The sequence below is a fragment of the Epinephelus moara genome, chromosome 8 (assembly GCF_006386435.1).
Source record: "Epinephelus moara isolate mb chromosome 8, YSFRI_EMoa_1.0, whole genome shotgun sequence".
Classification (NCBI taxonomy): domain Eukaryota; kingdom Metazoa; phylum Chordata; class Actinopteri; order Perciformes; family Serranidae; genus Epinephelus; species Epinephelus moara.
Window position 1 is genome coordinate 29,363,521 of NC_065513.1, and position 25,409 is coordinate 29,388,929.

The 25,409-nt window shown below is 40.6% G+C and overlaps 2 protein-coding genes across 7 annotated transcripts in view; one reads left to right on the forward strand and one right to left on the reverse strand.

Annotated features, from left to right (window-relative positions):
- The window catches only part of loxhd1b (lipoxygenase homology PLAT domains 1b), a 30,870-nt gene extending 25,529 nt beyond the window's left edge, over positions 1-5,341 (forward strand). The window contains exons 37-43 of the mRNA XM_050051113.1: positions 995-1,112; positions 2,008-2,185; positions 2,306-2,491; positions 3,665-3,835; positions 3,980-4,112; positions 4,388-4,543; positions 4,628-5,341. Coding sequence (XP_049907070.1) covers positions 995-1,112; positions 2,008-2,185; positions 2,306-2,491; positions 3,665-3,835; positions 3,980-4,112; positions 4,388-4,543; positions 4,628-5,108 — 1,423 coding nt within the window. The 3' untranslated portion in view covers positions 5,109-5,341. The remainder of the gene's footprint in view (positions 1-994; positions 1,113-2,007; positions 2,186-2,305; positions 2,492-3,664; positions 3,836-3,979; positions 4,113-4,387; positions 4,544-4,627) is intronic.
- Positions 5,342-7,294: 1,953 nt separating this feature from the next.
- On the reverse strand, positions 7,295-25,409 carry rnf165b (ring finger protein 165b). 6 transcript variants are annotated; one of them, XM_050051122.1, is made up of 10 exons: positions 24,876-25,114; positions 22,375-23,982; positions 21,366-21,383; positions 20,914-21,241; positions 19,585-19,716; positions 16,845-16,974; positions 16,559-16,663; positions 16,060-16,155; positions 15,377-15,480; positions 7,295-11,029 (listed from the first exon to the last, which is right to left on the reverse strand). In XM_050051122.1, exons 4-10 carry the CDS (start codon positions 21,144-21,146, stop codon positions 10,912-10,914), a joined length of 918 nt encoding a protein of 305 aa, XP_049907079.1. In that variant the 5' UTR covers positions 21,147-21,241; positions 21,366-21,383; positions 22,375-23,982; positions 24,876-25,114; the 3' UTR covers positions 7,295-10,911. The 6 variants fall into 6 exon arrangements, with proteins under 6 accessions (XP_049907079.1, XP_049907078.1, XP_049907077.1 ...); XM_050051121.1 differs by lacking the exon at positions 21,366-21,383; XM_050051120.1 differs by lacking the exons at positions 21,366-21,383; positions 22,375-23,982 and having other exon boundaries at positions 19,585-19,713; positions 24,876-25,409.

Genomic DNA, 25,409 nt, shown 5'->3' on the forward strand with positions numbered 1-25,409 from the left:
GAGCTTTATAGTACGATACGATTCTATATTCTCCCTATAGGGAAATTCGTCTTGGACTCAGGAGCTGCACAGGTATTGCTGCCTTACAATAACAGTGTAGAAGAAATGAAAAGCATACACCATAAAAACATAAAAACACATACTACACATAACGGTATTGCACATAACACCAGCACACAACAGAGCACCATAAGCAAAGCACAACACAACCCCAAAGCATCAAGAAACATTTAATTAAAATCTTAATTGAGATTGGTACAAATGAATTTTAGTGAGTTTCAGCTCATTGTTTAGCTGTCTGGCTCACAACTTTGCTGTTCTTGTTCACTCTCACCACTCCTGAAGCGTCGTTTTGGGTCGCAGCAGGCAGCTGCTTTCAGAGGAATAGTTGTAAAAACCGATCATACACTACCTGCTCAGCGTCAAATACAGTTATTAACTAGCTGGCAAACATTGTGGAGCATTTAGCAACTAAAATGCCTGATGTATCCCTCACAAGTTGGTAGAGACCAAAATCAGAGCTAAAAGACAGTAAATGCTGGACTTCATTCGACTGGTAAACAGGAACATGACTCCAAATAAATGATAATGTCATACTTGCATCCATAATTGTTGGATGTTAGAAATCAGTCATTGCAGTATTCAACATGAGTTTTATACAAATTAAACAGACAAGATTTAACGATAATTTGTGAGCTTTCAAGGTGCTGGAAAGTGGACTATGTTACCTTTGGGCCGAGCCAGGCTAGCTGTTTTCAGTCTTTGTGCTAAGCTGAGCTAAGTGACTGCTGGCTGTGGCTAGATTGTTAGTATAAAACAGAGGTAGTGTGACTTCATTCTCTGCTCAGGACGCCATTCTTCTGCTATATCTTTACATAGCAAATGCTTGTTTGCTCCCATGCTCTGAATGTCACATACAGCTCCTTTAAGATAACCGTCTAAAGTCCAGATGTTTTAAAATGCAAACTTATGTATGTATATTGTTTCCATTTAGGTTTGAAAGGGGCCAAGAAGACACATTCAGTCTGGAGACAGATGACATTGCTCCTCTGAAGAAGATCAGAGTTCGAATTGATGGTTCTGGAAGTCGCCCCGACTGGTTTCTTGACAGGGTAACGTAAAGACTACCATCTAAGAGAGCACCAGTTTTGTCAACACCAATCAAAATACAGTGTGTAGTAAAGAATGAAAATAATCAAGTATTTTTACAGGTCTTGAGGAGTACTACTTCATATTTGAAAAAAAGTTATCTAAAGCCTTTTGTGGGTCCAGAGGGAGCTGTGCAAAGTCTGTGAAACTGCCTCAAGTGATGTCTTCTGAGTCAACCTTAGTTTGGTCTGAAGACTGAAAGTTTGAAGATGAACAAAAATCTGGTGGTGTGGAGTTAGCCTGCTCCTCATCTCTGCTTGAGGCTAGCTGCACTGGGCCTCTGTAGCCACTACGATCAAAACACACCAGGATGTCTGACTGAAACAGTCTACAGTTGAGGTGCATTGTGGGTAACGTAGGCACTAGGTTTTAACGAGGAAAAAGGTTCTTTTCTTGCTGTCTATTGTGAGTCTGATAGTTACAGGAGGGTAATGCTACATCAGTGTACTCTGAAGTCCGTGTCAGTCACATACGTTATAATTAAAATTGCAGCTTTTGCGATTTGAAAATTGCACCCTTTCAAATCCTGATTTTGTCATTATAAAACGACTAATTGTTCAGCCCAGGCAAAAATTAGCTTTATTACTTCATCAGATTCTATTCATGTAGAAACAAGCTAGATTAGTGATTATGCTTGGCACAGTCATGTCTTGTAAAACACCATGTAGATCACAAATACAGGGAAATTAAATTCAAATCATGGTATTAGCTGGAAAAATTGCAATTAGCTATTCTCCCAAAATCATTGACACTACTAATGTTGATCTGTTTCTGTCCTCTGCTGCAGCCAAACACTGATATTCACCAAGAAAACATGCAATTTCAGTGGCCGATGAATGTCTCAATAAATCCTTTTAGATCCTGATGCGGAACCTGAACACAGAGGAGGTGTATGAGTTTACCTATGAGAACTGGCTGTCAAAGACAAAAGGGCCAAAGAGGACAAAGGTGTGTGAGCTGGCAGCTGTGGTGGATGAAGAGGAGATGGTGGAGAAAACAACCTACATCATCCAAGTCCAGACCAGTGATGTCACAGGTAAGTCTTGTTTGGATTATAAACAAAGAATGAAGAAGATAATTAGTTTGTATTAAAATACTGTATTCATGTCACAGTAGCAACGATGCAACATTATAGATCTGTTTTCTGATATTTTAGGTGCCGGCACTGATGCCAATGTGTTTCTGATGGTGTTTGGGGAGTATGGGGACACGGGCACACTGCCTCTTAAGGAGAGCACCAACAGAAACAAGTTTGAGCGTAAAATGAAAGATGTGTTCAGATTCCCTGACATGCTCAGTCTGGGCGAACTGTCTAAGGTCCGAGTGTGGCATGATAACAAAGGTGAGGAGGAGAGTAATGTACCCTTGAAATCTACACCTGTCCTTTCATGTCTTTGATTATGATCTCAGTATGTTTAAGGTTGGTAGTACATCCAGTCCAACAATAAGTTACTTGAAGGGAAATCATGGCATTCAAAATTAATTTTGCTGCTACTGTCATTTTTTTTCTGTCTAATCTGAGATAATTAAATTTCACTGTGTCTACAACTTCCTTTACTTGTTTTTTCAAGTAAGGTTATTTATCAACAATGAGTCCAACATATGAGAACTCATACTACCAGCAATTTGGGTGAAATGCCAGAATCTTCCCTTTTTGTGTGCTGTTTTCTAACATGAAAAGAATATTTAGACCTTTTGGGGAAATACACTTGTTCACTTTCTTGTTCGAGACGTTGGACGAGAAGATCAATACCACTTTCATATCTGTGTGCTAAATTATTTAGCAAACAGCTTCATATTTAAAATATGAAGACGGAGCCAGCAGCCGGTTAGCTTATCTTAGCTAGCCTGGCTCTCTCCAGCCAAAAAATATTCTGGTCTATAACCCCATGTTATACTGCAGTGTGTCTTTTTTATACTTTGGTTTTTGTAAGGAATTAAACAAACAAGATATACCGTGTTAAGTTGTGAGCTTTAGAGGTGCTGTCAGGCTGATTTTGTTGTCTTTAGACTTGAGATTTGCATGAGTAGTTGAGCACTTGATTTGGACGTCAGTATTCGCTCAACACATTGAGTAATCTCTTTCTTTTTTGCTTTGTAAAATGACGCATATATACATGCATACAGTTTATATATAATAAATCTAAATATAGGATAGCTGTTTACCCTTATTTTGAGCCTTTATGCTAAGCTAAGCTAACTGGCCACTGGCTGTGGTTTCATATAAAGACTTGAGAGTGGTATCGATCTGATCTAACTCATGTTAAAGGAAGTGTATTTTACCAAAATGTGAGAAAAAAACTATTCCTTTCCACGAGTTACTTAGCCAGTTTGATGCATTATATGCACTATCATAGTTGATAGCTGCTGTGCACAGGGGGATACATAGCATATTTTTACCATTAGATTGTAAAAAAAAAAAAAAAAGAAGAAACAAAAGCACATTATTGCTTTGAAAAACATTTTCTCATTGAAAGGATGAAAATAAAATGGACTGTGTTGTTCTTGGTAACAGGCCCGGCTCCTGGCTGGCACCTGGAGTGCATTGACGTAAAAGATGAGGCCATGGACCAGACCTTCAGGTTCCCCTGCGACCGCTGGTTGGCTAAAAATGAAGACGACAGGCAGACAATGAGGGAGCTGGCCTGTGCCAACAACGACTCTGTAGACCTCAGTGACAAAACCAGTTAGTAATAAAAATGGAAATCTGTGGGCATAATTACAAGCTCTCTAATTGTCGGAGATGAACGACTTGCAGCTAATCACAGCCATTTGCCAGATGTGAAATGATCATCATGCAACAATCCCTGTCTCTCTGCCTTGCCTACAGAATATGAAATTGCCACAACAACCGCTAACACAGACGATGCCTCCACCACGGAAAACGCCTGGATTGTGTTGGAAGGGAGGAAAGCTCGTTCTAAGGAGTTTGTTCTGGAGAATAAGAAAAAGAAGTTCTTATGGTAGGTCTTCAAAGGGAGTCTAGGTGCCTCGGCTCACGGTAAAACCCTATTATGTGGCCTTACATAATCTCCTCTCTTTCACATGTTTTGTTTTTCTACCCTCTTTTATCTTGTAGCTTCACTTTCTGTTCTCCAAGTCTCTGCTCTCAGGAGAGCTAATCCCATGAGACGCACAAAAGAAAAACTCTCTGGCAGACCAGGGAATTTAACTGTTCAGTGCTCAGAATCAAACCCTGCACAAACTCTGCTGGTAACTTTTGTTTGCCCTTTCACAGCGGTGCCACTGACACGTTTGAGTTCTCGTCAAAGCACGTGGGGGAGATCGCTGGCATCTGCATCGGCCACATAACGAAAGACGGGAAGAAGGTGAAGACTGAAGCCTTCTGGAACGTTATGGAGGTGGTGGTGACAGAAAAGGAGCTAGGAAACAAGTGAGTTGAATCTCATATATAATCCGCAGTATGTTATATAAAATGTCACACTGACGTGACTTCAAATCTCCCCCCCCTGTTTAGGTATTTCTTCCACTGTGATGCACAAATCCCCCTGGCTGCCAAAAAGGACCAATTCCTGACATTTGAGTGCTTCAAGTCTGTGGAGAGCTTCGCCAGCAAAGTCCGCAACCTGGTCCCTGTCAAATATGAAATCATCGTCATCACCGGGGATGTGAAAGGAGCAGGCACAGACGCCAACGTTTTCATCACCATCTATGGCGTCAATGGTGACTCGGGCAAGCGTCATCTACGGCAGAAGTTCCGCAACCTTTTCGAGCGAGGGCGAACGGATCGCTTTGTTCTGGAGATGCTGGACCTCGGGGAGCTGCTGAGGGTCAAAGTGGAGCACGACAACAGCAGCTCTAACTGTGGGTGGTATTTAGAGTGTGTGGAGGTGACCAACACGGCCAACTCTGTGACAACCATCTTCCAGTGTGGAAAGTGGTTGGACACTCGCAAGGCGGACGGGCAGATTCATCGAGTGCTCTACCCCAGATATTAGGAGGAGAACGCATGAAACAAAGAGTGGGTGAGCATTCCTTTAAAGACATTATGTTTTTTACTGTGAGTTATTAATAAACGGACCCGAATGTACCTTTATGTCAGCTTTTAAAGGAAACACCAATTTTCTTTTTTTAAGTTTGTGCCAACTGTTTAGGTTGCCCCTCTTCTAACTTCAGAAAAAGCCATTTGCCACTATCCTCTCTTGTACAATTTAAAAAATAAATGGACCTGAATATTGCCCAAAGCAGATACTCCAACACAATAAACACTTAGTCTTAAAGTGTTCTCTCTTTGCTCAGCTTTTTCGGATATGTCTAGGGGAAGTGTTTTGGCTCCAGTGCATACATCATGTCACACTCCACAGGTGGAAAAGAAGGCCAGGAAACAGTCCCACAAAACTGTAACTGGATTTAGGACACTACTACACTCCAGAAAACCAGTATGAAATGAGACCAGAATTCTCCCTATAGCAGGGATGTCAAACATACAGCCTGGGGGCCAGAACTGGCCCACCAAAGGGTCCAGTAAGGCCCCCTGGATGACTTTGCAAACCTAATAGTGATGCACAAACTGTTAAAAAGGCACTTATTCTTCTGAAGACATCACAGGCTGTTGGTCATCTGTTTTGTAAATGGATGAGCAATTTTAAAATGTACATCTTTAAATTAAAATTAGAAACATTTGGAGGTGTTTGTTATTCATAGGACATTATGCAGTGGTTTTACTGGTCTGGCCCACCTGCATTCAAATCAGACTGTATGTGGCCCATTAGCTAAAATGAGTTGACACCTCTGCCCTTTAAGAGTCTTTAGTTTTGACACAAATGCCGCAGTTAACATGTTACCTTGACATTAAATTACAAAGAATATTCTCATTTTATATTGTTACTTTGCAAATTTGCAAACTGTTTCTGGTTAAAATTGATCAGCCTATTAGGGATTGATTTAATAAAATATAGATGTTGATGACTGTCCAGTATCTCATGGCTTAAGCAAAATGACATTAATCTTCATAAATTCAAATTTTAGGCTACAGATAAAGGTTCTTTGAGGCTATACTGTACAATCATGATATATTGGCAATACTCATTTTTAACATAAACATTTAATGAAGACCCTTTGGAATAGTTCATTGTTTTAAGTGGGGTTGTATGAGGGAATTAAATATAATCAGTGTAATACATACAGTAGATGGCAGTTGGCACACCCCCAGTTTGTGGAGCAGGCTGGAGTACCAGCACAACTAAGCTAAGCAATGCACTGTGCATTATAATTTTATTATGTTATATAATTACATTATGTATAATAATAATTTCAAGTATATGCTTTGGTGTTTGAAGTAGAGACAGACAGCAAACTAGCCTGACGACATGGCCAAATGCAAGTATGACATTGAATGTTTTAACTGTGTGGACCTTGAACTAATGACTAAGACAAAAACAAAATCTGGACCCTGTGGCTGGACCAGTTGGGAATCACTGGTCTACTGTATGTAATACACTGAGTATGGATTACTACCTCATACAACTCCACTTAAAAAAATCAGAACTATCCCTTTTTAGTTAGTCTTTAAATAATTGTAACTAAGATATGTACTGAGCAGGATAATGACTGTTTCTCAGTGACCTCAAGTACACAATTTAAATTTAAAGAGTAAAGTTAATTGTCATGTAAAATGACTGCATTTCATCCCCTTGCTCTCAAACTTGCTGCAAACTGTGCAATATTTTCTTGCAGTTTCCCCCATATCCTCTAACTCACATGCCAACACCTGTTTCCAGATAATTGAAATATTTGCTTGTGCTTCAACTGTTAAGCTTTGTCTTTACCTGGTGCCATTCTCTTGTAAGTGTCTGATCAGTACTGCGTACTCTCAACGGTGATAAGAAGGAACCTATATGGCTCACTCCTTAGCTACTTCTGTCATCAGCTCCAGAAAAAAACAATGTGTTTAATGATTTTTTTCCCACTTGCCCGATCAGGCAAGAGAGTTGCTAGATTTACTAGCCCATGTGGCATTTTACTTACCCCTGGCAATCCTTATTGTTGAGCCCTGAATATATCAGCGATGAGCTAATATTGGTCAATACCTGTAATCCAAACTGTTGACTGTTGAGTATTTATTTTTATATAAGTAAATGATGATAACAGGATGCCAAATAACTCCAGAAATGAGATGAGTTCTCAGCATTTTAGGCAGTTTATTTGAAAAACACATACAAAAAGATCATATACAAGACAATAAATAAAAAAGAGACAGAACAGTTTGGGTTAAGCTATGCAACTTTTTGCATCATCATTAGTAATAAATACAGTACAAAATCCACCCAGAGTGAATCTAAAGATTTTCCACAATATTCACTGATCATGTTATTCTTCATTATGATTTAGCTATTGCTTTCATATTATTGATACATACTTCTACTTTTCTATAAAATACTCAAGATCATAAAACATTGCGCGGTTACAGCAAAACAGCAGTGTGTTGTACAAAGATGGCCACTTCCCTTTTTCACTGGCAGGTTAATAATCAACATTTTTTCAGCAGCAAAGAAACATCTGAAATATTCAAGAAGGTACAGCATCATATTAAACACATCTACAGAGCTACTCCCACATACACATAGGAAAACCTGAGAAGGACATGCATTAAAAAGCTTGTGCTTTAAGTTCTACTGTTCATTCCGGTTCATCAGCTTGAGTTAATACTATGGCTACTGTCCAGTTCGCTCTGGAGTTATGGGGTACACTGTGGAGGACATGGGGTAAGGCCAGTGAGAGCACGAAATGAAATAATAATAGTAAGACCAGCCAGCTTCATTCCAATCCAATACATGTTATAGTAATAATTTGCAGGATTAGTAGAGTATTAATAAGAAATGCACACCGAAAACGTAGTTAGCTTATTATACCCAGGTGTAAAACACGCTATCTATATTGTATAACCACAGTACACCAGAAATTTGCTCAATAAGACCAATGGCTCAAGTTAGCATGTTAGATACTTCCCAAAATCCCACACAAAGCAATTGCCAGCAATACATAAGGACAAATAATACAGCTCATTATGTGGGTCCTGAAATAATAATAAGCACTAAATTGAGATCCAGATATGATGGAATATCATGAGCATGGTCAAAATAAAACAAATACAAGAAATTAAATCGAATATGACTGATTATGGGAAACAAAGCAGTATTGTATAACAAAAGCAAGCTAATTGTGGAGCCATACTAAGACAAAATAAAGGGGGCTGTACCCCGTCACCTGCTTCGGATCAAAGCAGGGGTGATGTTTAAAAAACGAAAAAGATTTAAAAGTAAAATCAAGCAGTGATATGAATGGAATGTAATCCAGATCAACAGCACCATGCTGGCTAGAAAATGTGTTGGGAAAACGTCCCCCCAAGTCAATTTTTCAACAGGTTTCTTTTTTTCTCCTTTGAAAAAGAAAACACAGACGGCATGCAAAAGCATCCCCACCGACCAATGCATAATGAGGTATTCTTTTTTTAATATTTTGTGTTATTTTAAATAAATATATTGATTAAATTGCAAAGTTATGAGATAGAGACATTAAATATTCCACCACGATAGCTAGCTAGCTACAGTTAGTAATAAATAATGATTGTTAAATACTTAAGGCATCTTTAATCACAGCATTCTATGTGAACTAGCAAAACCTCCATTTTCATCCATCTGTAGTTTTTTGGATGGAGGTTTCATACAAAAAATAAAAATAAAAACGCAACACAAACAGTCAAGTTACCCTCCAATAATACACAAGGAAGCATGAAAATACTTGTAACTGAATAGAAACACAAAATCTAGGACAAGAAGAACCCACACCACCAAACCAAAAAATCAGGCAACTCCATATTATAGTGCATTTACAAAACACAAGCTACATTATAACAACAATAAATATGTTTTTGCAGCATTGCAGCTTTTTCTTCACTATGGTTAAATGGACAAGGACTCGGCATATTAGTACCATGTCCAGATTGGCATGTGAGCGCAAAAAAAAGAAAAAAAGAAAAAAAGAAATACAAGTAAGAAGAAAAAGAAAATGGCAGAAAAAGACAATTGAAAATAAAATTAAGAACAATTGTTTGGTATTTTTCAAATGGATGGCTTTTTCTCCCTTTCACCCTCCTTCAAGTGAACTACGCCGACATGGTTCATGCATGATATAGAGAAAACGGCTTCTATCACTGAACGTATCACAGTTGTTCTAGCAATACCATACACTACTACCATGGGGGGAGAGGGGGGTGGGGGACAATCATACACATTCTAGCACGTTATCACAGGCAAACTAGTTTGTATTTTCCCTGTAACACCAGATACACAGTCTTTTTAATCAAACAGTGGGAGCAACTTAGATTGAAATGAAAAGGAGCCGATACACAACAGAGGCGATTCACTGTATATAGAAATCACATGTGCTTGTTTGATAGGCAATAAGGTTCTGGTAATAGGTAATACAAATGTCAGATTTTAGTCACTCTGATGGCAAGACCTCAGGCACTGCATCCTCAAGCCCATGCCGGCCTCTCATGTCATGTGATCATGCCATGAGCGAGGCAACAGAGAGGAGTTGCAGTTAGACACGGATCTGCTAGCAGCTCTTTGAATCCTGACGTCAGGAGAGAAATGCTACATGGGTCTGAGATCGGTGTCTAAGGGCAACTTTGGTCTACTCAGGATGGAGTGAGGGGGGGTGGGGAGGTGGGGAAAGGGGTATTAGGTGCATTCTTGTCCTCCTCTATGAATGAGTGGCATCGTCAGAGTCATAGTATACGGTTCACATGCACAGACACAGTCCCTGTTTCTACTGCTCCACAATATTAACGACACAGCCCAAGCCTGCCATACAGCATGCACATCTGAGGCCTCTGCTCTAGATAATAGAGGCCCCACTACGACACTACACAGATCACTGGAAGCCATGCCTGCAGTTAGCGGGTTTAGCATCAACTCTGATGGCATCTACTAACTGTAAATCCAAAACCATGTTAGACAAGAAAGAGGGATTTTTGGCCTTTTTTTTTACACAACTAGCTCTTTCCTCATCGTCTTATGATTAATTAACACGCTGAATATTCTCCCTTATTTGAGCTGTATTCACCCTCTCTGTAGGTTTATTTTTCACAAACATATTTCTCAAAAGGCTTTGCTTGCTACACAACACTGTTACTCTGTAAATACTTATTCAGTACTATACTCCATTACACCACAAGCGTTCAGCTACGAGAGTTCACACCAAACAACCTCATGCTAATCATTTGATAATGTTCTGTACAGATGTGCTGAGGGCTTGGGCAGAGTGCAGCTTAAAGGATTTTTTCACAGGCCTGGGGAGGGGGGGAAAGGGTTTAGATGTAGTGGCAGAGAAATGGCCTTAATACGCCACACTGAGCTGGGGAGGTTGGTAGTCAGAGTGTCCTCTCTTTGATGGCGGTATGGAGAAATGTACACAGGGTACACAATCTGACAGAATCTGTGTGTGAAGCCTCAGCACATCTGTCCATACGTGTCCGCTCCTACCTGTCACATCCAGCAAGTCCATTCAAAGCAACCTTCAGTCCAGCCACATATCTATGCATCAGCCCCCATCCCTCGCTGTGTTGTAGGTGAGTGTGCTTTGTTGATCCCTCTGTCACGGCTGTCTCAGAAGGCAGGCTCGTTGAGTGATGCAGAGGGCAAGAGAGGGGTGTTTGGCAGAGCTTCCCCCCTGGACGGGGAGGCAATGGAGAATTAACAAGACCAGATCCAAAGCTGCAGGAGTCGACAGGAGCTATCAACTGTCGGGGGTCAGTTGGGTCTCAATGTCCACTCTGCAGATGGGGCACTTCCTGCTGGTGGCCAGCCACTGGTCCACACACGCCTGGTGGAAGAGGTGCATGCAGGGTAATCTCCTGCAGACACAGAAGAGACACGGTCAGGATTTTAAAATGTATGTATGTGTCTCCAAAATGTCAACTTTCATCATATCAGGAGCAAAGATAAACGGCTGTTTTCAGCTTTGTGATGGAGCATTTTTCAGATGATTCAGTAATTCAGTTATTTATCTTAAAGAAACACTTCACCCCCCAAATGACCATTTGTCAGTTACTAACCCCATGTTACATTGAATTTGTGAAGAAAACTTTTTTCTTGCATCCCTCCACGGTGAACAAAGAATCCAAAAATGGAAAAAATTCTCAATTAATTTGAGTAAAAGGGGTTTAACAACCGTAAAACTACATCAAAAGACAGTTTACAAACTCTAACACAACTTGTCCAGTATAATCCAAGTCTCATTCATCCTGTCGAATGCTCAGTACCCCACACTGACAAGACCTAACAGAAAGTGAAATCTTTGCTCTCTTCAAAGCCAGACTTCATTTACAAAAACTACCATTGCTTCAATTGGTACTTTGTGTTATTGTGTGACTTTGTGAATCCAAATGAATGCTTTAAAACACCACAGACCAGCAGCTCTCATTTTCAGCAAAGTAAGATTAGTTTTTGTAAATGAAGTCTGGCTTTGAAGAGAGCAAAGATTTCACTTTCTGTTAGGTCTTGTCAGAGCGGGGTGTCTGTTTGGGAAGTAGTCAGCATATGACTGGATAAAACAGACTTGCATTATACTGCATGACTTGTGTGAGAGTTTCTGAACAGATGTTTTGATATAGTTTTGCTGTTGTCAAATGCAGTCGCTGATCAATCAATTCATTCTTAAATTTGTGAAGAATTCTCTCCATTTTTGGATTCCTTATTCACTGTGAAGGTATGCCAGAGAAAGTTTTACTCATTAATTCAATGTAACATGGTTAATTTATACACAAATGGTCATTTGGGGGTTGAATTATTATTTTAAATGTAAGAGAGTTTTCTCAATTCTGAAGTTTATCTGAAGAAAAAAAATCTAAATCATCAAATTTGGATACATGAGTTTCACTGAAAAGTGTTGTTTACAAAGCAGATGACAGTATGATCTTTAAGATTTTAGTCTTTGTAATTCATTGAAATTTAAATCTTGATTTATGTCAAACTGTTGTGTTTAATGAAGCGTGTGTGTGTGTGTGTGTAATTCTTTTCACCTTTTCTGCTTTAGAGCTCTACCAACTGGTTAATTAATCAAATTAGTTGATCAAAAGTAAATTAATCTGTAAATATCTTGATAATCAAGTAACTGTGTCAATCATTTTTCAAGCAAAAATGCCAAAAAATCTGTTTTTAGCATCTCCAATGTAACTGACTGAATGTTTTTCTTCTTCATATATGGATTGATAACAAACTAAATATCTTTGGGGTTTAGAGTGTTGATCAAATAACATGGGCAATGTGATTATGTTCTCTTAAGTTTCTAAAATTTCATTGACAAAACAATCTAGTAACCAAGAAAGTGATCAAAGAGATTAATTGTAAGTATTACTTTGCGTCAAGCTTAGCCTGCTTTCTAAGTTTTTAGTTACCATATTTTTAATGTCAGACACTGAATGCTTATCTCTGTCTTAATTAAGGTTAATGGACTGTGTAAACACAAGTGGAAAAAAGTCCAGGATTTTAATGTTCTGTTTCTGAAAAAGCCTGATATGTTGTATTTAATAAATATAACAAGTTGTAAGTTGCCAATAAACCAAACTCAAAAAGAGGGTAATAAACAGCTGTGGTTACTCTGCTTAGTTACACCAAATACCCTTTAAATACTCAATGTGCATGTGATTCACGGGTCATGACATGCTCAGTATCCAGATCGTGTCAAGAATAGATCCAGTTGTCTGACTGTGGTGCAAATTTGACACCAGAATGTGTCTCAAGTGACTTTGTGTGATCAAATTTCACTTCACATTTGATTTTATGTACGGGGAAACTGTGAATACTGCAAAAAAATCCACATTTGTGTGAGGAAGGATGTCTGTCTTTTCAGTGCAATTATGTAAATTTAGCATTTTAATGCCACGGGTGAACAGAACCAAAGACATATGCTCTTTTCGCAGCTGTCTTCTTTAACTTTACCCTTGTGACTCCAAACTAAACAAACCCTGAGATGTCATGAATGATGAATGCCTGGAAGACCAGAGAATTTTTCAGATTCCCACCACAACAGTAAACATAAACAATCAACAAGCAAACTCTCATCACTGCTCCATTTTCTTGATTTAAACAAAACCAGTTACACCCCTGACCCTAGAAAACCTGAAGCTTCCACCTACTTTGTTCTTCTCTTCCCTTTTTCTCCTTCACAGAGTAAAATCACTTCCTCTGTCACTTTGCCAGTTAGACAGATCACAACACTGGACACACATCATAAGATTGTGTGAAATGCTAATGCTGCCTTCAGGCAGTATTTTCAAGATGAGGTGCCGGAGGAAATCCTGTGATAGGATTTTGAAACCTGATGCTTTGAACTCACGTGGCAGAACCAATTTAAGGTTAGAAACTGCTTAGACTCTGTGACTGCGTATCCACTCTGAAGGAAAGCTATGTGAATATAAATAAAAATTAGCAAATGTTGTCTGGTGAGACAAAAGACCTTAAGCAGCTTCCCCCTAATAACCTTAACAGTGAATTTTGGCCACATCACAATGTCTAAGTCAACTGCATTGTAGAGGCTGGGTGTAAGAACAATTACCATGGACAAGGTGTTCAAGCCAATTTTTAACTTTACAAGACAAGAAACATAAAAGAAGATTACTTATCACAACCAACTGTTTTGGAGAACAAGCTTAATGCACAAAATACATCTGAGGTTTTCAGGAACTCCACTAGTTTTTAAAGTAATTTCCTCATTAACCAAAGTACCTAATAACCTGATGATGGCGTGGATGAAGTCAGGGGATGAACAAAGTTGTTACACTTCATCCTGGGGGGGGGCATTTCACTTGAAACCACAAATTTCAACATGCTGGTGGCGCTAGAGGAAGCCAGGGAATCACCAAAGTCAGTAGGATTTATCCTCTCAGGATCATGAATGTCTGTACAGAATTTTATGATATTCAATAGTTGTTAAGATATATCAGTGGGGACTAAATTTACAGACTGAGTCACAATTTAGTATGCGTCATGTAAACAGTATATTCACTTTGGATATTACAAATTAGGCCTTATCCCAAATGTAGCATTTTCCAATTAAGACGTGGGATAGGCCGGTATTATTTGGGCTCTAGGGGGATTCTTTTGACATGTACATAGCGCATAGGCTTGGGCGCTATCACAGTCTTCCAGGTTATTCAGAAATCCTGATAGTATGATTTTCAGTTGTCAAAAATACAGACACAGTACAATACAAGACATTTTAAAATCAGGAGCAGTATTGAGGATGTTTTGTATTTAGTACACCAGATGTCAGTCTCTCCTGGTGGAACAGGCAGCTAAGCTGAGAAAGATGGCAACTGTGAGTAGTGGGGATGATGTTAAAGGACTGTAAACAGCCAGCCAGCAACGACAGAGAGAGATCATGGGGGGAAACTGATGTATTTTTACATCTACCTCAGTGAACTGAGGAGTTATTTTGACCAAACCAGAGCTGGTTGGCAGCAGGGGTAGGTTGTGCCACACACAAATACCGTCATATACCCTATAACCTCGTGAAATTTCAGGAAGGTATGACGGTATGAAAAATAAATACCACCCAAGCCTAACAGCACATTCTGAAAATGCATCTCAGTCCCCCCCCCCCCAGCAGCTTGCGACACACTCATCTGACAATGCTCTGTGAGTTGTCATGGATATGTTATAAACAAACAACTAAGCTAACACTTTAGGGTAGAAATGCACGTCCAAAAGAAAAGCCCACATTCCTTGTCCAAAGAAGACACACGCCTATTTTTAAACATTATAAAAGACTTGGATATAAACCGATTTTTGGATATGTGTAAATATCGTAACACTGACCTTTTTGAGAGGGTAGTTTCGAAAGTGAAAGAGGGAGACTGTGTTTGCAAAGAATGAGTTCACCACTGGTGGAAAACTTTGAAAAATTTGACGCAAAGAAGCAAAATGGCACAAGCGACTCCACCCGGGGCAGGTGGGGCACGTTAATCGGAGTACAAACTGCTGCATGTAAACAGTAATATTAGTGGAATATTAATTTTTCATTAGCAGTGTCAACAGCTTCGTAGGAATATTGTCTTTTTTGTAAAAAGGCAGAGAACCAGACAGGTACTCAAAAAAATGGTCCCCCAGGAGACAACACAATGTATGCACAGCTTATGTTTACATCTGCATACACTGCATTTTCCTCTTTGAACAAACAAAAGACGAATGTATAATTGTACCTGACATCCTCTCCATCCTCCAGCATTGACAGACAGATGGTGCACTTCTCATCGGTGTCCAGCTCCTCATCATCCAGACACATCTTCAGGTCCTGGGGTATTCTCTGCAGAGAGAGAAGGCAAACAGACTTTAATTATTAAAGTGTGTTGTGCAGCGGCGTGTAAGGAGCTGTTATGTTTATGCCACGGGTGTCTCTGAGTCAGCCCCGACAAGAAGAAGAAGAAAAGAGTCACCTCATCATGCTTCCCGGAGAGAGAAAAAATCAGATGGAAAAGACTCAATTACTTCTTCTCACTCACAATGTACCAAATGATCTGACACTCTTTCCACAGTATTTGGGTCATATTCAGTGTAGACAGTTTTTTAAATTCATTCCACGCACATATCTGCAGACAGCTGGATGACTCATCCAGCTCGCCTTGAATTGTGCACACTGCAGACCTGTCTCACTAATCTGCAAACGGAAATTAGTTTGACCTTTGAACTGCCGCAAGAGTCGTGACCCTCTTTCTACTCTCGTCTTTACTCTTTGATCCTTTCGACCCAGCGCTGCCCTTTTGAATCCCCGTCTCTCACATATAGCTCAACTTATTTCTTGCCCAATGCCTTCATCTGACTGAGACCACATCAAAAAAATCTATCACTCAACTAGAAAGTAAAGTTGACTGCTTTTTTTTTTTACCTTTTTGTACTTATGGGGGAACGTGAATCTTTCTATGGTGGTTTGGACTGCTCCTCGGTTTACACTGCCCAGCCTGTCCTCCAGCTGCAGAAGCTCCTACAAAGGAAAAATATGGACATGTCTTTTAATCCTTTTAGGTAGGTAGGTTTTAAGTCTGTATTTGGCTGCTGAGATAAACAAAATTAACATTTTGTGTAATCAAATATTAAAATGCAAAAGGGCTTACAAGCATGGAATACTAAAATTAAATTGTGGCTTCGAGGAACAGGAAAAAGCTTCTCATAAAAACAATTGCATCTTGTTAAAATGAAAACAAATGTCATGAGATTAAAGGCAGTTGGACCATTTGAGGCATCTGGAAGCCACAGTAATTGGAAATAAGAAAATCAGTTACACACTCAAGCCTGTCCAGAGCTTTGGTCACAGAGGAAACAATGATAAATGAGTGTAGACTGGTGTGTCTGCTGAGGAGAGGGAGAGAGGAAGCAGTGGCACGAACCTCGTAGCTCTCTCTAACAGCAGACGCGTGGCGGGAGGGGTTGAGACTCTGCAGAGCCAGCAAGTGCAGCTGGGGATATGGGTAGTTTCTGATCTCATGGACAACCTGGAAGATGACAGATAAAAGAAGCTAGAATCAGCGCTGCAGCTGGAATCAGAAAAAATACTGGAACACAGGTCATTCCCGGTTGCTTGGTATCGAGATAATTCTGAGAAACCCAGAGGAGAGTCGCTGGGAGTTCATCGAGACGAACATGATTGATTGTGCTGAGGCGGAGGGGGCTCACCACTTGTGTTGAGGCATTGTTTCTAGGGAAGTGGTGCATCCTAGGAGAGGTCAAGTAGTGCTGATAGTGCTGCGGCAGCGGATGGATGTGATACTGGTGGGGGGGCAGCCCAGCATCTACACTTAGATCCCTGCACAGAAACAGAAAAACAAGTCAGCCAGCGGCTCACAACAAGTCATTATCCCACAGCGTTTCTGTCAAACTGTCTTTTGATAACAGCGGATTTCTACACAGCACAGTGAACCTTCATAATGACAGCATTATGTAGGCCAGTGATTCCCAACCAGTGGTACCTGCACCACAGGGGCTACATCTGCAGTTGCTTGGAAAGATTGTGAAATAACCCCAACTAATGTGAGAAAATAGAAATTCTGATTTGAATACAAAAATACATCCACATGTTGAGTCAGCTGTAACACTGTGCATTGAGAGAGTGCATGAAAATTAGCTCGCAAGAGAGATAAATTATTAAAATGAATAGTCAAAAGTAATGCATAAACAGATTTAACTTAGCTAAAGGTAATCAAGTTTATGTACATATATTTATTTAATGAGTTATCTAACAGAGCTGTGTGGGTACCTCAGACAAAATAAAAGAGATTGGAAACCACTGACTTAGAGGAGCTCTACGCAATGTTCAGTGTATGACTTGTGTGTATGCACAATGTTTTCAACATGGAGGTGGCTGAGCATTAACAGTAGACCATGTCCACCAAAACCTTTTTATCCCAGCTAAAAACGCCAGGCGCTCCTCAGGCAACACCCAGCTAGGGGCATTTTGCGAGAGGTTTGGAGACACTGCATTTTGCTAAGACGTTTTGGTTGCTAATGAGTATATGAGTATGAGTAAAAATGTCAGCGCATGGTAGAGTACTTGCTTTGGATGAAAGGAAGCCTAAAGCATGTAGGAAAAGAAGACGGACCTAGGTTGATGAGAGAAAACATATATTAATAAATACACGGTGTATTAACATCTTTCTCCTACACTGTTTTTGTTGTTCATCACATGGACACATATGACGTGGCGGTTGGTCTTTGTGGTAGTTGTCCCTTCTTTGCTGTGATTGGACAGTTTAGTAAAAAGTGACAGTTAAGAGTGCAGAGTTTTAACCAAAGATGACATTTTTTAACTCTTGGCAACCAGAAAAAAACACCAAAAGTGCAGCGCTCAATGCAGAATAGACTCTCAGCGCCTTGTCATGCTGCTGCCGTTTGAAGTGAACCATTAAGAATTAAAGAATTAAAAAAAATACGCTGGCCTCAAGTAAAAAACCTTTTGGTGGGCACGGACCCTTACTCCATAAGCACTGAACAACGGCAGCAGTGCTAACAGAGCTAACGCTGTTGAGTGGAAGGGAACCAGAGGGTGGGCACTACGCCTCAGCTGTGACACTGCCCGATATCAGTGGCAGCCAACATAAGAGTGTGAGCCCAGTGCAAAGCAGCAGCAAGGGGCTAGCCAGTGGGAAACACACATACACTAATATGCACACGCAGCCAGATTGGCTCACCACAACAAACCACAGAGAAGCTCAGATTATAACACCCACAGAATTCATTCTCTGCTCAGGATGCCACTATCTTACATAGCAAACAGTAGTTTTGCTGCTACATTAATGCTCTGTATGCTGCATACAGAACGTCTAAGTCATGTATGAAGTGGAGCTGCGGTACATGAGTCCACTCTTGATCCCTCTTCCCTTCTGTTTGGACTGGTCTAAAAGCTCTAATGTGTAGTTTGTAAATGTTTCATCATATTTTTGTTGGCAAGAGATCTGCAACACTAATTAAAAAGCATCCATAAAACATACTGTTTGGGAAATACATTTACAGTTGTTCTGAGTCTTTAGATGTCGGTTTCCCCCTCTTTTAGTGTGCTTCTGGAAGTCTCAAGGTATGCGTAAGTTTTTCCATTGAGATTTCTTTAACAATTACAAGCCCTCAGTTCTGTGTGTGGGAGCTACTTCTCCCCAATTCCACGTAATAGCTTATTGGCTTTCTATTAATAGTATCTTAATCAAGTATCTATTGCTTCCTTGTGCAGCGTCTTTAGAGAAATTAGTGAAATAAAATACTATACAGCTCCAAGGGACATTTCCTAAATAAAGTGAAGCACAAGAAAAAACCCTGATAAAATCTGATTTGTCCAGAATTCCCTCCACATGTATCTTCTTCATTCTAGCCAGACATGTACAATGTTTACTGCCAATTGTAGTGTCTAATGAGAGTTGGTTTTCTTTGAGCTCTTTTTCAACTTGGTCTTAAACCCCTTTCATCTGGTCTTGACCCAGATTTGACGGCAGTCTGGTGCAGTCAAACTATGGAAAGCTGACAAAAAAGGATGTCTTGTCCAACTTTGAGTATCACTGGTGCAGAAATGAGTAGTGTATGCATTCGTACAAAAACAATGTCGCTGGTATTGTTTGCCTCTGTAGCACTGCATACTGTGCAAAATAAAATGTATTAATGTTTCATTTGGTGAGATGTGCATGGTGTTTATTGCCAATTTTAGTGACTAATAAGAGTTGATTTGCTTTGGGCTCTTTTTCAACTCCAAATTAAATTATCGGTGGCATGAAAATGAGTATTATATTATTTTGTATTGCTTATTAAGACTAAGAATCTAAACTTGTATCATAACATTGTATTTTTCTGACAAATAAAATACATCTGATACTGTTTGCTTCTATTGTATTACATACTGTATTATATATTTATATATATGAGGTATATTGTTTACCAGTCTGTGCCCTCAGCCAGGTAGCGGGGCTGCTGCACCACAGGCTGAGGAGGGACATGAAGCGGGGGAGCAAACTCATAGCCGGGCCGCAGTCTGTGGGGCTGGTGAGGAACTCTCTCTGGGGTGCGTCTACTAAGACAAACAACCAAGCATTTGAAAACATCCTGGAAAAAAGAGTTTATAACAGAAATGGTTTATATAGTGTCGTCCCCAAAAGTCTGCTTGATCCATGAAACTGGAAACACTTTGTCTTTAAAGGGATAGCTCGGATTGTTTGAAGTTTGGTTGTAAGGGGAACTTATCCATAGTCGGTGTATTACATACAGTAGCAGCAGGTGTCTGACACAGAAGCTAAGCAATGTACTTCTGTGGAGGGGGTCAGCAATAAAAGGTATTTTAGCCACCTAAAGAAAGTCCTACCTAAAAACTTCAATATCATTGGGGCGTCGGTGGCTTAGTGGTAGAGCAGGTGCCCCATGTACAAGGCTGTTGCTGCAGCGGCCTGGGTTCGACTCCAGTCTGTGGCTCTTTGCTGCATGTCACTCCCTCTCTCTCTCTCTCTCCCCTTCATGCTTGTCTGTCCTATCCATTAAAGGCTAAAAATGCCCCAAAAATATCTTTTAAAAAAAACAAACTTCAATATCATTTTAAGTGTATGCTATATTGAGAGTGTTTTCACCGCTTAACCCCTCTGTCAAACAGCCTGTTCTGATGGCTCCAATTATCCATCTATGCTCTCGTCAAAGCCACCAGACTCCATTGACAAAAACAGTAATTTTACCTTACTGAACACGGGACTGGAACACTGGTCTACCACATCTCCATCAGTTAGTCAATTTGTGCTGTTGTCTGACTTTGGTAAATATGCATCAAGTCTTTAAAATGCCTAAGTTCCACAATAACACAAACAAAATAACTTTTCAAGGCAGTAGTAGACCAGCAGCTCCTGTGTTGAGCAATGTTAAATCACTGCTTTTCTCAATGGAGTCTGGCTTGTAAGGGAGTGTCACTATAGCTCCATGTTCCAGTTGGAAATCACTGTCTGATACAGTAAAGCAGTGAAGTTAAACTGATACTGATTTTATTTAGGCGACTAAAATACATTTTGTTGCTGACCCCTCCACAGCAGTACATTGCTTAGCGTCCATGTCAGATTCCAGCCTGCTTCTCCAAACCAGGGGTGTGTTGGCTGCCATCTACTGTATGTGATATACTTCCTGATACACTTTCTGTGGGTAAGTACTCCATCCAATCTCACTTCAAAAGATCTGAGCTATCCCTTTCATATTTCTTGTGCTTCTAAATCTCCCTGCAACCCTGTGCGGATACCTGGAGGGTGGCAGGATGTGTCGGTGCTGGGCCTCGAGGATCTGCTGCTGGAGGAGGTATTGCTGGTGTAATGCCTGAGGTAGGAAGGGAGGGGCAGGGATGTCCTGGAACTGGGGAGCGGGCAGGGGGTTGAGAGGCGGGTGGAGCGGAGGGCCATGCTGGTGGCCGGGAGGGGCCAGGTGGGGGTTAATGCCTGACTGTGGCTGCCCTGGGTGGGGCATGGGGAAGTCCATGGGCAGCGGGGCCTGAGGACCTAACTGGAAGTGCCGGCAAGAGGTAGCATGGCTGTGCTGCTGCTGTTGCTGCTGTTGCCGGTTGAAATGGGATCCTGTGGGGGGATAAGGAGAAGTTGTCAGGCACCTGAGGGGAGAGATTAGCTGGAATTAATTGTGGGTGAAATGTGGTGTCACTGTGTGTGTGATATAGCATGTTAATGAAGCCCTACCTCTTACCTAGGGTGAAAAATACTTCTGTGGGGGTGGGAAAATGATGGTTACCACAAGTACCATGAGCATGACAACCATTTTTGGTGCTGCACACAAAACGCGAGCTTTTCATTTCTTTAACTGCATTTTCCGACCTCTGGATCGACTCCTGGTCTTCTGATTCAAGCGAACTGGATCAGAACAGATGAGATCTACCAGTATATGGTCTTCAACGCAGCTCGGCTCTTGTAAATTCTGCAGCTGACAGTGGGTCAGTGCACTCTGAGTAAAACCTTTTGTACCTGGCTGTCTATAAGAGATATATATAACTGTTAATGTGCCAAGTCTCTATCTATATAACCATAAAGAACACTATCTTCCTTCTTAAAACCTTAACCAGACAGTATATTCACATTACTATACATCTGTGCTTCACTCAGACCTACTATATCTTTGTGTCTTACACATGCAGTGTTGTTCTGCTCCCATATGAACATTCACGAGTTGAGAGGAAATAGCTTGAATGCTTTTTTTACTCTCTCCAACCACAGCTATTTGGCAACTGCAGTGAACAGACTGCTGTGGAAACTCGACAGGGAGAAAATACAGACTTTCTTGTGCCATGGTGCAATATGGTTTTAATACTGTGCTTATGCTTAAAAAGACTCCTCTGATTATGGAAGGACTGCGAAATTGCAATAACAGATTTAGCTTTGATTAGAAACTTTTGAGGAAATCCTGGCTGGAGGAAGGCATGATAGGTCTGCAGTGGAGCAGGATTCAATATACTGTGCTCTGTTATGTCCATCTGGCAGGAGCTAAAGCAGTGAATTTTACATAAGTCTACCAGTACAGATATAGAGATTGTGCAGTTCTTATAGAAGGTGGAGAATTTACTCTGCTTTGACAGTGTAAAAGACATATTTTAATGTAAACAGTGATTTTCTTTTTATAAAAATCATGAGGAAATAGGCAAAGTCTACATTGCATTTACTAGGAGTACGCTTGAAAAACGCAGTATGATTTCAAAACACACCCTGCAAAGATGGGCAGCATGACCTTCCAGCGGTATTTTCAGGTCGTCAGTGTTGCCGGGCAGACAAGAGGTGACCTTGCTGCCGTGGGTCAAAGGCTCAAGTCTAGACTGTAAGTAAGCACACTGCGTTTTCAAGCGCCTCAGTGAAAACGATCACCATGAATGACAGCAGATAGACTCATTCAGGCCCTGTGATGGAGGAAGCGTGGAAATTGTCTATCTTTGTCACAGCGGGAGAGGAGGTGGGTGGGGAGGGGGGGTGGAGGGGGCAGGTAGGGACAAGGGAGAGGGAGGACAATAAATGGAAATCAGCAAGAAGCACACTGAAGGTTAGGAAAAACACTATATTCTTTATTGAAAAATATTAGTATATGTGGAATTTGTGTTTTTTTTCTTGTTTGTTTGTAATAATAGTATAAATCCATGCAACAAAAATAAACAACATAGACTGAAGGCAAGGCCCACCATGCTCCATATAGGGTTAAAAAGAACAAAAGCGGCATCCAATGAGCAGACGTGTTGGCTACAGCACATGATTTCAGTACAGCAGGGTACATCTTTACTACAGAAAGATTACATTGGATTTTCACTAGTCAATGTAGAAAAACAAAAACCAAAAATTATGAATCATAAATGTGACCATGCATTGAAAGTACTATTACCAGAACAAAAGGTAAAGAGAGACCACAACCAAACAATAAAGACGTTATTACTAATAGAGGATCTCTTTAGCAGTGCAGGAAAATAGGCATCCCTGTGAAATGGATAGCATTTTGGCCTCATGTTAGTGGGGAAAATTGGGAAGTGATGAACCACCAGTGAGCATGTTTTTGCTTACGAAAAATGTTTAGTTTTATTTGCCCGTAAGGGGCAAACAGCCCTGACAATTCAGTGTGATTCGAAGCTTGAAATTTGCAAAGGGAACAAAAGGATTACACAAAAATGGAGACAGTTATGGCAGGTTGTTGTGTGCAGGTGCAGTGTACCTTCGGTCATTTCAAGTGATCACATGACAGCATTTGCTGAAATGCTGAGTTTCGACAATACAAACGGCATGCATATGGTTCCAATTTGCATGCTTGTTTTCTTAAAATTTACAGGTCACTTTAATCATGTACATTGCACCTTGTGTGAAGAGAAGGAAGATGAGCCAAATTCTGGTGTTCAACGATGCAGTGCAGTATTTAAGATCATGCAAAATGTATCCACTTTACAGGAATTTACAGCATGTTGTCTATCAAGACTGGATGGGAGGTACACAATGACATTCAACTGATATCTAAAAAGGAGCTAAAATGTTTTACTCAGTGCTACAGCAATTTGACAGAAAAAAAGACAAAAAGGTGCTCTGGTCTAGGTGTTAGCTATTGTTTTAGTCTGCTTAACATGGAAAGTCTATGGCTGAATACATCTTGGGAGGGGGTGCTTTTTAATACCAATGTCGTCTTCTGATGGAAAGAGGAAATGAAGAAGGGATTCACAATACAGCTAAATGCAGAGAACAGGCAGAGGCCACGCCACACCACACAGCAGCAGATGATCATTAGCTACACAATGGGGGGGACGACAAAGATCTGATAAATGCAGAATGTAGAGCCAGCCTCCATACTATGAAACAGGGAAATAAGAACAGAAATAAAAGCACAATGAAATCATTGATGCCACTGTTATGAAATTAATGTTACACTGTAGCTTTACCATTGTTTAACTGTGACCGCGTACTCGGGTCTTTTTGCAATTCGGCAGCTCCACACAAACAGCTGCTGAATTGCCAATTAGCAAATAATAAAAAAGGCGACTGATACTTTAATGGCTCGGAAGTCCACGCTCCCCGGGCGATTGGCCATGTATCGATTAGTCCGCTGGCCAATTGACACGGATAATAATTACTGAAATCACGGTAGAAAGACGGCGAGCGCAAGCAGAAGCAGATGATCTTCAAATGACATCATCCAGGCACAGATAAACTGACTGGCTGGAAAGGCTACGTCTATTTTGCGGTATTTTTACAGTGCAAATGCACGGTAGCGCCTTGGGGGAAATCACAATACACCGTTATGTTACTGAAATAAAAATAGCCCGAATAAAATGCATCTCGGATTAACACTGTCTCACACAAATGTCCATGCGGGAATGTGTTTTTAACCCTAGGTATTTTGGTCAGCACGCCCCGTGCGTGTGAAATCCTTTGTGAGAAATGTTTCCGTTCCAAGGCATAGCCTGAGCCAGCGAGCCAGTTAGCTTATCTTTAGCGGCGGTATTTCTGTTAAATTATGCTTAATTTCGCCCGGCAAACAACATTACTCGATGGTTCATATTCATGTGCAGAGAATACAAATGAAAGTAGTAACACGTTGCGGGCAGTTTAGCGAGTAATTTGACCGTTCGTTTCAAGAAAGCTAACCCAACGGCTAAGCTCGAGCTAGCTAGCCAACAGCTGCAGTGAATATTAAGATAAACAGGGCACATGTTTTGGATCGATATGAATATTAATACCGTACCTCTGTTTCTTACTGAGCCGAATACAGGAAGAACCAGATATCCGACATGCACTAAGACCATCCTGGGATCCTTATCTTATGATTCCGCTGGGTTATTTGGAGAGAAAGAGTAGTAGTAGCCCATGCGGATCTACATTCAGGCGGTTGGTTGTTGCTGGCTGGTTAGCACCACAGGCAAACCCAAACGACTGTCTGACTCGCTTGGTTGTCGTTGACAAAAGCAGACATGTCATTTAAGGTCCGGAGCAAAAGAGGGCGATGTTGCGGCGCTACAACCGAAGCTGGAGGTATTCCTAGGTGACCTACTCAGTCTTGGCTATAAATCTGGATGAAAATAATATTAATCGGCTATTGTTCAATGTTTAAGGCGAAAACCATACATATTAGCTACATATAGATAATTGTAGTCCTAAATTCATACAAAGATGGAGTAGGGGGATTAACATTTGATTTTTCCACTCTATATTTCACTTCCATAAAGCTGAGGGACTTACAAGAGTGATTTAAGAAAGAATAGTCAAAATCAAAGCAGGA

What these genes read in the sequence shown, in the direction of transcription:
- rnf165b (XM_050051117.1), bottom strand. Translation starts at nt 21,471, where the DNA reads ATGAAAAGCTCGCGTTTTGTGTGCAGCACCAAAAATGGTTGTCATGCT. An exon ending in AGAAGTATTTTTCACCCTAG is followed by an intron (nt 21,242 to 21,365) that starts GTAAGAGGTAGG and finishes ATCCCCCCACAG; the next exon opens with GATCCCATTTCAACCGGCAA. An exon ending in CTGGCTGAGGGCACAGACTG is followed by an intron (nt 16,975 to 19,584) that starts GTAAACAATATA and finishes GTTTCTGTGCAG; the next exon opens with GGATCTAAGTGTAGATGCTG.